This window comes from Triticum aestivum, chromosome 3A (genome assembly GCF_018294505.1).
Source record: "Triticum aestivum cultivar Chinese Spring chromosome 3A, IWGSC CS RefSeq v2.1, whole genome shotgun sequence".
NCBI classification, from domain to species: domain Eukaryota; kingdom Viridiplantae; phylum Streptophyta; class Magnoliopsida; order Poales; family Poaceae; genus Triticum; species Triticum aestivum.
Genome location: NC_057800.1, coordinates 690,392,948 through 690,407,090, shown reverse-complemented (window position 1 = coordinate 690,407,090; position 14,143 = coordinate 690,392,948). Strand labels below are relative to the sequence as shown.

The window sequence follows — 14,143 nt, the reverse complement described above, 5'->3', positions numbered from 1 at the left end:
CAAACATTTTTCCATGCAACAAGGCATTGAGCGCCTGAAACTGAATCTTCTCCTGCCCAGAAGAAGGCTCTACGGATGGAGTTGATGTTTTTTAAGAGTTTTTGGGGAGGCGAAAGACCGACATGAAATAGGTAAGGATGGAATCAAGGACTGCGGAGATTAGAATGAGGCGGTCACCTTTGTCGAGTAACCTAGCACGCCAGCTAGACAGCAGTTTGCGGGAGCGTTCTAGGATGGGGTCGAAAGCATTGGAGGGAGGTTTCGTAGGGGAGAGAGGGAGCCCGAGGTAGGTTTGGGGAAAGGAGGCGCGAGAGCAACTCATGGCAAGGGCGGTGTCGTTAGCAGTATCGTCGTCCAAGTTTAGGGTGGCAATCGTCGTTTTGGAGAAATTTATGTTTTGGCAGCTTAAACCGAACCAACGGGACGATCTTATATGTAGAAACAGAGGATACTATATCTATATACGTATAAGTGTATACTGAGTATTTGTGAATGATCGGACAGACAGCGAATATGCGTGTATGGCATGATTCCCGTCGGTCGGCCGCACGTCGGCCGTTGCTCATGGATCACATCATACCCACACAAAGCTATTTCTGCTTCGTCTACATACCCCGACCATATATACGCGCTCGTGTGCATCAAATTGCACCTCGCATCCGTAGAAGAATCGAAGAACGTTCGTAGGAGTAGTTAGGTTCATGCATGCGTGCACGTAACGGAAAATCGAGGGGTCGCCGTCACCAATATACTCAAGATTCCGGCCGAAACTTGATAGCAACCTTTTTTCTTTTCTTTTTTTGCGGATGAGCAACCCATTTGATATGCGTGTATCTGCGTAGAGAGCACATACGTATCTTAATGGCTAAGCTTGGGCCTACACGTACACACTCCTACTAGCTAGTACTAGAAGTATGACTACTGTATATCTTATAGATGCATGTATGGTCTCCTCCTACGCAGAGTATCCACTGTCCAACATCATGTATGGTCTCGCCCAGAGTGAATAAACACGGCGGGGTCATGCCCGGTGCGCTCTCGCCATCGAGACGTAACGTCCGTATCAGGCAGTGCACTGCTCGCGGCAATGCACCGGTCGCCTCTATTTATAGCCTCCCACGCCCCATCCTTTTCTACATCCCAGGCTCAACAATCACCAAAGTACACACACCACACTAATCAAGTACACATCCAGATCCAGGCCATCAAGTTACCCAGAGAAAGATCACCATATCACACATAGCGCCATGTCTGGCGTGTGGGTGTTCCGCAACGGGGTGGTGAAGCTGGTGGAGAACCACCCGGCGTCGGCGGCGGGACCTCCCGACGGCAGGGCGGTCTGGCGCAAGGCGCTGCTGCACACGCCCACGGGGGAGGTGGTCGCCTCCTACGCCTCGCTGGAGCGCAAGCTCGTCACGCTCGGCTGGGAGCGCTACTATGCCGGTGGGGGCGGCACCGCCGGTGACTGCATGCTCAGGTTCCACAAGCGCTCCTCTGTCGACCTCATCTCCCTCCCCAAGGACTTCGGCCAGTTCAGCTCCGTCCACATGTATGACATCGTCATCAAGAGCCGCGACGCCTTCCGCGTCATCGACGTCTAGGCTTGCTGGCTGGCTGATCGTCCAGCCATTCGATAGAAGCAAGCACAGCTAGCTCGTGCGCGCTGGCCGCCGCCACCGTCGCATCCTCATCGATCTCCGCGGGTTAACTTTTCCACCTTGTGTATGTGTGTACGTGCCCTGCACGTATATGCGTGTTTATGTATATGTACATGGTGTATTGACGTATATGTAGATATACATGCTGCGTGTGTATTGTGGTTAATTATTATTTTGTCTACTAGTATTATGCTATCGATGTGCCATGTGCGGGGACCTTGTGTATCACTTGCCACTTGCTCGTCTTCTTTTGATCAAGCTTGTTTGGTATAGTAATGATTTGGAGAGGCCATTAGAAAATTATTCACTCCAAACTAATATGTGGTTGAAATTGAATGGTTAGCAGGGTAGTTATACATATTGTTTTGTCTCAAAAGGCGGCATATTGTTTAGTAGAAGGTGATGTTTTCGCTGATAGCGAGACGTCTATTCTCGCTTTGTCAATCTTAAAGCACCACGACTCTGGTGGACTGGTGGTGTATCTGCTATGTTGTGTTGTATTCGGTGTTTCTAATAGAATGTTTGTTTTGTGAATGCTCGTGCAGCTTCTGATCCGATTACATATATTTAAACTTGTATCGGATAACGCCATTTTGCAAAATTGAATTTTGGATGAAGCAAAATGAAAGGTTGACAGGTGCTAGGTTCCTAGGACTGCTTCAAAAGAATGGTCTGGTGCAACTTTTTGCAGGTTTGAAGAAACCCAAACGCAAGCTCTCCACTTGGAGTGATTTTGTTAGTACAATATGGACACACACGCGGTGTCATACCAACACACTCACAAAATCACACATCGTCCTACTGTAGGCACTTGTTATCAACTGGAATGGCATTTCCCATTGATAAAGGAATAATACATACATATTGGTGGGACGCACAAAGACACCGAAACTATGATCTTACAGGTGGTGGGCTAAGGATTGATCCACCTCCATAGATCATTTAACCTGTGTTTGGTCATTATGGGCATTCCGCATTTCCACGCTTTATTGAGAAATTCGTCTGATACCATATTCCATAGGTTTCAACAAACAGTGACATTTACTTTTGATTTTTTTCTACTTGTAAACCGTTAAGGAATCACACCGTTTCATCCCAAATGAGCACATCATATTAGCATGAGTCACTGTTAAGATCTCGTATAATGAACATAAAACACTAATGCGATGATATCCTCCACCGATATCCTCCGTTGGAGACGGCCACAAGAATCGTCACCAAAAGGCGATGGTGACATCAGTGGAGAAAATAGAGCTATTAGCGGCGCAAGAGAGAATCGCCGGATATGTTTTCATTAAAATATCTCAGAGGATACTGTCATATACACTCTCAACATCTGTGTCAGCATGAATACTATAATACATTAAAAATTTCATGTGCATTTCCAACTCCTTATTTATAAACCATGACTTTTACTTTCAGTATGTTTTCTCTTTGTAAACCGCCACAGTGTCAGACCATTTCGGCAGAAATGAACACATCTTATTATTGGCTATTTTGTGTCACTGCCAACAACCTGTATGATCACAGATTTCCTCCGCCGATATCCTTCGTTAGACAACCGCAAGAATCATCACCAAAGGCGATGGCGGCGTCAATGAAGACAAAGGATTTTATTAGTGGCGCAAGAAAGAGGCACCGGATATGGTGATGCCCCTGCAAATCAAGGACTGATGCGGTTTCGCTAAAACCTAACACGTATTATTGGACACATCTACGGAAATCATCACAAAAACTTTCGCAAAATGATGTTGTTGCCTTTGACTTCGTTTCGTTCTCTGCCCCGCAACCCCCACTTGCGTTCCTTCTTCTTTTCTCCCCTTGAAATCAGGTAGATACATTTCAGACATCGACATGAAGATTCCTGCATACCTTCAGGCTCCAGTTTCCCTTGAGAGTAGTGGATAATTGCTTGGTTCTCTATGCCGACGGAGGTACGAATGGTGTGGCTGCAATGTGTTTATTCCTTATTAAGGGAGAGAGAGAGAGAGAGAGAGAGAGAGAGAGAGAGAGGGAGGGAGGGGGAGAGGGCATGCAAACGCAAGTAGGTGTACGTTGTATTTTCACAGCCTAGCCTACAACATTTGGAAATTTTAAGTGCCAACTATGGGTGCAGGTGGGTCGTCCCTCGGGTGTGCGGGCGGCGAGGGTCTGCGGTCATTGCTGCATCGGCGGTGGCTCCACGCTGGCCAACCGCTGATTCTTGGTGTTGCTCTGCCCTTCGCCGGATCTACTCCAATCCGCGCCGGCTCTGGCTCCTGATAGTTGTGGTCATCCTCCCCGTATGTTGTCTCCATGGATCTGGTCGGAGGGTGTGGATCCGGAGGAAACTTCTGGCCGGCGCGGCGGCCACATCAAAGTCTGACACCTTTGGGTGTCGATCCCCTCCTTGGAGGCTCCGCTGAGGATCCTCCTATTGGGGAACGTAGTAATTTCAAAAAATTCCTGCGCACACGCAAGATCATGGTGATGCATAGCAACGTGAGGGGATAGTGTCATCTACGTACCCTCGTAGACCGTAAGCGGAAGCGTTGTGACAATGCGGTTGATGTAGTCATACGTCTTCACAATCGACCGATCCTCAGTACCGAACCTACGGCACCTCCGCGTTCAGCACATGTTCAGCTCGGTGACATCTCGCGAACTCATGATCCAGTAGAGCTTTCGGGAAGAGCTTCGTCAGCACGACAGCGTGGTGACGGTGTTGATGAGCTACCGACGCAGGGCTTCGCCTAAGCACCGCTACGATAAGACCGAGGTGGATTATGATGGAGGGAGGCACCGCACACGGCTAAGAGACCAATGATTAATTGTTGTGTCTTCAAGGGGTGCCCCCTCCCCGTATATAAAGGAGTGGAGGAGTTGGCGCGCCCCATGAGGACTCCCCCTTTCCAAGTAGGTGTAGCAGAAGGGAAGGAAGGGAGAGAAGGAGAGAAGGAAAGGGGGGTGCTACCCCCCTCCTTGTCCAATTCAGACTAGAGGGGGAGGGGGCGTGCGGCTACCCTGGCCGCCCCTCCTCTTCTCCCACTAGGGCCCATTAGGCACAATATACTCCCCGGGGGGTTCCGGTAACCCCCCGGTACTTCGGTATATGTCTGAAACCTCCCGAAACACTTCCGGTGTCCGAACATAGTCGTCCAATATATCGATCTTTACGTCTCGGCCATTTCGAGACTCCTCGTCATGTCCGTGATCATAACCGAGACTCCAAACTACCTTCGGTACATCAAAAAACAAAAACTCATAATACAGATCGTCATAGAACTTTAAGTGTCCGGACCCTACGGGTTCGAGAACTATGTAGACATGACCGAGACACGTCTCTGGTCAATAACCAATAGCGGAACCTGGATGCTCATATTGGTTCCTACATATTCTACGAAGATCTTTATCAGTCAAACCACATAACATACGTTGTTCCCTTCGTCATCGGTATTTTACTTGCCCGAGATTCGATCGTCGGTATCTCAATACCTAGTTAAATCTCGTTACCGCCAAGTCTCTTTACTCGTTCCGTAATGCATCATCCCGTGACTAACTCATTAGTCACATTGCTTGGAAGACTTATAGTGATGTGCATTACCGAGAGGGCCCAGAGATACCTCTCCGACAATCGGAGTGACAAGTCCTATTCTCGATCTATGCCAACTCAACGAACACCATCGGAGACACCTGTAAAGATCCTTTATAAACACCCAGTTACTTGTGACGTTTGGTAGCACACAAAGTGTTCTTCCGGTAATCGGGAGTTGCATAATCTCATAGTCATAGGAACATGTATAAGTCATGAAGAAAGCAATAGCAGTAAACTAAACGATCGAGTGCTAAGCTAACGGAATGGGTAATGTGATAACCCACAAGTATAGGGGATCACAACAGTTTTCGAGGGTAGAGTATTCAACCCAAATTTATTGATTCGACACAAGGGGAGCCAAAGAATATTCTCAAGTATTAGCAGCTGAGTTGTCAATTCAACCACACCTGGAAACTTAATATCTGCAGCAAAGTATTTAGTAGCAAAGTAATATGATAGTAGTGCTAACGGTAGCAAAAGGTAACAGTAGCAAAAGTAATGTTTTTGGTATTTTGTAATGATGATAGGAACAGCAACGGAAAAGTAAATAAGCGAAGAACAATATATGGAAAGCTCGTAGGCAATGGATCAGTGATGGAGAATTATGCCGGATACGATTCATCATGTAACAATCATAACATAGGGTGACACACTCCAATTCATCAATGTAATGTAGGCATGTATTCCGAATATAGTCATACGTTCTTATGGAAAAGAATTTGCATGACATCTTTTGTCCTACCCTCCCGTGGCAGCGAGGTCCTAATGGAAACTAAGGGATATTAAGGCCTCCTTTTAATAGAGTACCGGAACAAAGCATTAGCACATAGTGAATACATGAACTCCTCAAACTACGGTCATCACCGGTAAGTATCCCGATTATTGTCACTTCAGGGTTAACGGATCATAACACATAATAGGTGACTATAAACTTGCAAGATAGGATCAAGAACTCTCATATATTGATGAAAACATAATAGGTTCAGATCTGAAATCATGGCACTCGGGCCCTAGTGACAAGCATTAAGCATAGCAATGTCATAGCAACACCAATCTCAGAACATAGTGGATACTAGGGATTGGATCAAACCCTAACAAAACTAACTCGATTACATGATAGATCTCATCCAACCCATCACCGTCCAGCAAGCCTACGATGGAATTACTCACGTACGGCGGTGAGCATCATGAAATTGGTGATGGAGGATGGTTGATGATGACGATTGATAACCCACAAGTATAGGGGATCGCAACAGTTTTCGATAAGTAAGAGTGTCGAACCCAACGAGGAGCTAAAGGCAGAACAAATATTCCCTCAAGTTTTATCAACCACCGATACAACTCTATGCATGCTTGATGTTCGCTTTACCTAGAACAAGTATGAAACTAGAAGTACTTTGTAGGTGTTGTTGGATAGGTTTGCAGGATAATAAAGATTACGTAAATAAAAAGTAGGGGCTGTTGTAAGCAAAGAAGCAATAAAGTGAATATGGCGAGTGTGAAAAAGTGGTGGTAGGAGTTACGAAATTGTTCCTAAGCAATTGACTACTTCACTAGACCGATAGCAAGTATTATGTGGGAGAGGCCACTGCTAGCATGTCATCCCTGACTAGGAATTCTATGCACTTATGATTGGAACTATTAGCAAGCATCCGCAACTACTAATGTTCATTAAGGTAAAACCCAACCATAGCATTAAGATATATTGGTCCCCCTTCGATCCCGTATGCATCAATTTCTATGCTAGGTTGAAGTTTTTGTCACTCTTGCCCTCCAATACATAGTCCTATCAACATACAACTGACCCTATGGTGTGATCCACGCGCGCGCTCATATGATGGGCACCAAAGGACAGCCACATAACCACAAGCAAATTAAATCAATCATAGCAATTCATCAACCACCGATAGGACAACGAAAATCTATTCAGACATCATAAGATGGCAACACATCATTGGATAATAATATGAAGCATAAAGCACCATGTTCAAGTAGAGGGTACAGCGGGTTGCGGGAGAGTGGACCGCTGTAGATAGAGGGGGGAAGGTGATGGAGATTTTGGTGAAGATGGCGGATGTGTTGGTGTAGATCGCGGTGATGATGATGATGGCCACGGCAGCGTTCCGGCGCCACCGGAAGAGAAGGGGAGAGGGGGGCCCTTCGTCTTCTTCTTCCTTGACCTCCTCCCTAGATGGGAGAAGGGTTTCCCCTCTGGTCCTTGGCCTCCATGGCATGGGAGGGGCGAGAGCCCCTCCGAGATTGGATATGTCTCTCTGTCTCTCTCTAATTCTGACTTCTCAAATTCTGACTTCTCAAATTCTACCTTTCCACCGTTTCTTATATTCCCGGAGATCCGTAACTCCGATTGGGCTGAAATTTTAACACGATCTCTATCCAGATATTAGCTTTCTTGCGGCGAAAGAAGGGCACCAACCGCCTTACGGGGTGGCCACGAGGGTCAGGGGCGCGCCTCCTGTGTCATGGCCCCCTCGGGCACCGTCTCGCGTGGATTTTTCTTCCCAAAAATCATATATCAGTTTTTATCCCGTTTGGACTCCGTTTGATATGGATATTCTGCAAAACAAAAAACATGCAACAAACAGAAACTGGCACTAGGCACTGGATCAATATGTTAGTCCCAAAATAGTATAAAAAGTTGCCAAAAAGTATATGAAAGTTGTAGAATATTGGCATGGAACAATCAAAAATTATAGATACAACGGAGATGTATCAGCATCCCCAAGCTTAATTCCTGCTCGTCCTCGAGTAGGTAAATGATAAAAAAATTGATGTGGAATGCTACCTAGCATAATCTTGATCACATATCTAATCATGGCATTAATACTAAGACACGAGTTATTCAAATCAATAGTCTATCATTTGACGTAAAAACAATAATACTTCAAGCCTACTAATAAAGCAATCATGTCTTTTCAAAATAACATGGCCAAAGAAAGTTATCCCTAGAAAATCATATAGTCTGGCTATGCTCCATCTTCACCACACAAAATATTCAGATCATGCACAACCCCGATGACAAGCCAAGCAATTGTTTCATTCTTTTGACGTTCTCAAACCTTTTCAACTTTCACGCAATACATGAGCGTGAGCCATGGAGATAGCACTATAGGTGGAATAGAATGGTGGTTGTGGAGGAGACAAAAGGAGAAGATAGTCTCACATCAACTAGGCGTACAAACGGCCTATGGAGATGCCCATCAATAGATATCAATGTGAGTGAGTAGGGATTGCCATGCAACGGATGTACTAGAGCTATACGTGTATGAAAGCTCAAACTGAAACTAAGTGTGTGCGCATCCAACTTGCTTGCTCATGAAGACCTCGGGCGTTTGAGTAAGCCCATCATCAGAATATACAAACCAAGTTCTATAATGAAAATTCCCACTAGTATATGAAAGTGATAACTCAAGAGACTCTCTATATAAAGAACATGGTGCTACTTTAAAGCACAAGTGTGGTAAAAGGATAGTAACATTGCCCCTTCTCTATTTTTCTCTCATTTTTTATTTTTATTTTTATTTTTTGGGCCTTCTCTCTTTTTTTGGCCTTTCTCTTTTTTTATTTTGTTCGTCCGGAGTCTCAACCCGGCTTGTGGGGGAATCATAGTCTCCATCATCCTTTCCTCACTAGGGCAATGCTCTAATAATGATGATCATCACACTTTTATTTACTTACAACTCAATATTACAACTCGATACTAGAACAAAGATATGACTCTATATGAATGCCTCCGACGGTGTACCGGGATGTGCAATGATCTAGCGTAGCAATGACATCAAAACATCATGCTAGCTATCTTACGATCATGCAAAGCAATATGACAATGAATGCTCAAGTCATGCATATGATGATGATGGAATTTGCATGGCAATATATCTCGGAATGACTATGGAAATGCGATGATAGGTAGGTATGGTGGCTGTTTTGAGGAAGGTATATGGTGGGTTTATGGTACTGGCGAAAGTTGCGTGATACTAGAAAGGCTAGCAATGGTGGAAGGGTGAGAGTGCATATAATCCATGGACTCAACATTAGTCATAAAGAACTCACATACTTATTGCAAAAATCTATTAGTCATCGAAACAAAGTACTACGCGCATGCTCCTAGGGGGATAGATTCATAGGAAAAGACCATCGCTCATCCCCGACCGCCACTCATAAGGAAGACAATCAATAAATAAATCATGCTCCGACTTCGTTACAGAACGGTTCACCATACGTGCATGCTACGGGAATCACAAACCCCAACACAAGTATTTCTACTAATCCACAACTACCCACTAGCATGACTCTAATATCACCATCTTTATATCGCAAAACTATTGCAAGGAATCAAACATATCATATTCAATGATCTACAAGTTTTATGTAGGATTTTATGACTAACCATGTGAATGACCATTTCCTATCATCTCTCTAAATAGATATAAGTGAAGCAAGAAAGTTTAAATCTTTCTACAAAGATATGCCCATGCTCTAACAAATATAAGTGAAGCAAACGAGCATTCTACAAATTGCGGTTTTCTATGTAAAGAGAAACAGGCAATTCAAACTTCAAATGATATAAGTGAAGCCCATGAAGCATTCTATAAAGCCATACTCAAAAGATATAAGTGAAGTGCAAAGAGCATTCTATAAATCAACCAAGGACTATCTCATACTAGCATGGTGCATAAAAGAAAAGTGAAAACTAAATGCAAAAGACGCTCCAAGATTGCACATATCACATGAATGCAATGAATACAAAAACATACTGATACTTGTTGAAGAAAAAGGGGATGCCTTCCGAGGCATCCCCAAGCTTAGACGCTTGAGTCTCCTTGAATATTTACTTGGGGTGCCTCGGGCATCCCCAAGCTTGAGCTCTTGCCTCTCTTCCTTCTTCTCATATCGAGACCTTCTCGATCATCGAACACTTCATCCACACAAAATTTCAACAGAAAACTCGGTAAGATCCCTTAGTATAATAAAGCAAATCACTACTCTAAGTACTGTTGCAAACCAATTCATATTTTGTTTTTGCATTGTGTCTACTGTAATATAACTTTTCCATGTCTTAATCCACTGATATAAATCGTTAGTTTCATCAAAACCAGCAAACTATGCATCAAAGACAGAATCTATCTAAAACAGAACAGTCTGTAATAATCTGAACATTCACCATACTTATGATACTTGAAAAATTCTGCCAAAATTAGGAAAAATAAAAAATCATATAGAAAGACACTGCAAAAAGAATCAGAACCATTTGACGTTCGAGCTAAAAACATAAAATCATGCACTACAGCTAAAGTTTCTGTCCTGCATCGTACAAACCAACAAGCAAAGTAAACATCCTAAAGGCAAACATTGGCACATTATTTTTATAATACAATGGAACTGTACAAGGGGATAATTATTTTTGTTGAAAAGTTTCTGTAATCAAGATTCAAAAAGTTGTTGTGAGCATGAACAAAGTTCAAGGAGCTCTCCCAGTTCAACAATGCTTGTCTTTCTCACTTTCACTTTCCTTTTTGAAAAAGTTTTGGGTTCCCCTCTTTATTTTTGTTGTTTTTAAACTATATGAAAGCACTCAACAGAAATAAATGACTCTCTAAAACTTCCGGGTTGTCTCCCTGGCAGCGCTTTCTTTAAAGCCATTAAGCTAGGCATATAGTGCTCAAGTAATGGATCCACACTACTAGAGAAAATCCTATACACAGAATTTTACCAGTAGCGCTGTACAAAATCAAGCGCTGCTGCTACTTAGTAGCAGTGCGCATAAATAAACCGCGCTACTGCTATGACTTTAGCAGTAGCGTGTACTAGCAAAAAGCGCTGCTGCTACATTTGAACTGGGCGCACATGGCTAGCCCAACCTAGCAGTAGCGCGTATAATGGCCCAGCGCTACTGCTAATCTCCTTAGCTGCCGCGCGCTTACGTGTAAAGCGCTGCTGCTAACGAAAATAAAATAAAGTGAAAAACAAGTATAAAAGTAAATGAAAATGAAACAAATAGAAAAAGGAGAAAGGGAAAAACTAAAATGTAAAGAAAAATAAAAGAAAAAAGGGAAAAAAGGAGAAAGAAATAGCAGTAGAGGGTTCTACAGAAAATCGCTATAGCTGCAGCGTGTATTCCAGAACGCGCTATAGCTAACGTAGCAGTAGCGCCCTTTCTGGAACGCGCTACTGGTACTTCTGACTTAACCACGCGGTTCGTCCTTCCCCACGGCCACTTCATCCCCCAAATCAACTCCACTCTCGCCACCGCCGTCGCCCCTCGGCCGCCGCACGCTCTCCCCACGCCGCCCCGACCCCAGGTTCAACACCGGCCCGGCCCCCGACCCCACCTCAAGCCGCTTCGGACGCCGCCCCCGCCCCCCCCCCCCCGACCTCAACGCCGCCCCGGAGCCCCGACCACGACCTCGACGCCGCCTGCCCCTCCCTCGTCGCAGGCACCCGAGGTGAGCACGCCTGCTCCTCCCTCTCCCCTACCTCTGCCTAGGGTTTCTACCTCCATCAAATTAGATAGGGTGGAAACGAATCAGATGCGGATGCGGCTCAAATGAGTTAGGGTTCATGTAAGGGTGGAAACGAATCAAATTTCTAAGATGAATCATAAAACGAGTAAAATTTGACCACTTATTTCACTTTATAGTTGGATAATTGGAATATCCGCTACCACTTTCCACCCCTATAGGTTCATCAAAATAGATGGTAATTAGGGCAGTAGTTCTTAGGTACTAATTAGTTAGTAAGAACTAGGTACTAATTAGGTACTAGAATATTTTTATTTATAGTAAGTTTATTTTTAGTAAGAACTAGTTGAATTAATAGAACTAGTTAGTAAGAACTTGTTGCTACTTTTTTAGTTAAAGTAATTTTCCCGCATCGACGTGGACGATGCCTATCCCGCATCCTCGTTGTCGAGTCGGCGGAGGACGACACCTGCTTGACCAGATGGGCCATGTCCGGGACTGGGCTCCGCCGGGGTGGTACTGGGAGGCGCTACCTACAGGGGGGCGCAGGTTGGTGAGGAGCCAGCCTATCATTGACCCGAACCTTCTTTGGTGGCGGTCGCGTGGGCCAGTGATGGTCCAGAGGCTCGAGGACTCTGCGGAGGTGGTGCGTCACCGTGTCAGTGAGGAGGATGCGCATGTCCGTCGCTACTTGTTTGTGTTGGAGCACAGGTTCTCCAATACCTGGCAGGTTCTCAAAGGATCTCACTAGAGCTATGATCCCGTGATGGTTCCTTCTCTGTGGGTGTCCACCGCCCGCGCCGATACCCGTCGTGTGCTAGGGTTTTAGTTGTACTAGTGATGTTATATGTATGACACTATTCGGGATGTATTAGTGATAATATTCGACGATGTACGGACGCATGAGATGATTTACTTTTGCTTATTCAATGCATGCTAATTTGAGTCTTATAAGATATTTTGAAATGTATATCTTGTGTTGCTCAATATCCAAGTGGCCGGTCATGTTTGCAAGTTACACCTCCAAGTGGCCTATGTTTTGCCGGAGTGTTGATTCATTTCCGTTCTGGCAAATTTCAGGCGCTCGATATATCCTATTTTAGCAAAGGTCATGCCGGATTTTTCCGTGAATTTTGGCATGACTTTTGCCAGAATATGTAGGAAATATCGAGTGCCAAGGATTTGTGTCTTGAGTATCCTGGTAGTTGTGTTCTATCGATTTTCAATTAATGTTTTAACTATGAACATAGGAAATGTCTGACGACAAAAAGGATTTCGGTATTTGCAAATACTGCAAAGACGAGCGCGGCCTGTGCGACGGAATCTTCCTAGATGATGATAGGCGCTTCAGCATCAAGCTGGACGAGAACTTCGAAGTGGATACAGTAAGTCACAACGACAAGTCTTTTTTCGTAATTAAGCATGATATCTGCTTCATTTGCTTCAACTTATATTTTTTTACTATTCACCTAGCGTATCCCCTGCCATACAAGAGTTTTTGTATTGGATAACATAGGTTTCAGTCATACTATGGAGGTAAAGAAAGTTTATTTGAAGACCGAGCATGGTTATATTTTCCACGCAAAATTATACAATTCAGACGACTACACCTATTTTGGATGCAAAACATGGCGAGCACTATGCAAGACTTATGCATTTCAGCCTAATATGGTTATCACCTTTGATATTCGTCCGGAAGATGATATTGAAGGTAATACCGACATCTGGGTTGATGTGCAGACGCCTCCAGTTACACCAAAATATAAGTTTCTCAACTATATTTATGTCTTTGATATTGTTTATTCAAAAATAGTTGACAACTAATTTGTATTGTCAGCTTATTTCGGTGCAAGCAAACATGTCCAGCGCTTGTTAGACAGGACCTACTACTGTCCCAGGGCTGAACTAAACTGCGAGGAGCTAAGTCATTATGTTTCATGGCTTGAGGATCTTGATACCGTCAAGACAAATTTTCTTCCTGGACTTAGCAATCTTAGTACTGAAAACGTGCGACCAATAGTGTTCGTCATGAACTACGGTCACATCTATTTAGGAAGGATGGTAAGATTTTTACTATTTGTCCTCAGTGCATCTTTTCCATACATTATTTGTGAAGCTAAACTTCATTTATAAGTATGTGACCATATGATGTTCTTCAACAGGGACTCCCGATGAATGTTGTGCCTTATGGGATCGAGACTAAAGGTACCATGAGTATTATTAGCTTACGGCCAAGATATCCTACATGTTACTTTAGTGCATTCAAGATCAGCGATGAATGCTTAATAGTGCAAGACTGGACCAGATATGTGATGGGGGAGCGTAGACAAGTACTAGGGGACAGCAAACAGATGTGCTACCCAAAATTAGGAGACAGGTTCATCTGCATGCTCCAACTTGATCAAGGAGGAGAGCTACACATGTTTTATGTT

The 14,143-nt window shown here is 44.2% G+C and overlaps 1 protein-coding gene across 1 annotated transcript; it reads left to right on the top strand.

The window, feature by feature from the left end:
- The first annotated feature begins 1,153 nt into the window (after positions 1-1,153).
- Positions 1,154-2,033, top strand: LOC123059142 (flowering-promoting factor 1-like protein 2). The gene has a single exon (XM_044481782.1). The coding sequence runs from the start codon at positions 1,248-1,250 to the stop codon at positions 1,599-1,601; it is 354 nt and encodes a 117-aa protein (XP_044337717.1). The 5' UTR covers positions 1,154-1,247; the 3' UTR covers positions 1,602-2,033.
- Positions 2,034-14,143: the final 12,110 nt, after the last annotated feature.

Coding starts and splice junctions, on each gene's coding strand:
- LOC123059142 (XM_044481782.1), top strand. CDS start 1,248: ATGTCTGGCGTGTGGGTGTTCCGCAACGGGGTGGTGAAGCTGGTGGAG.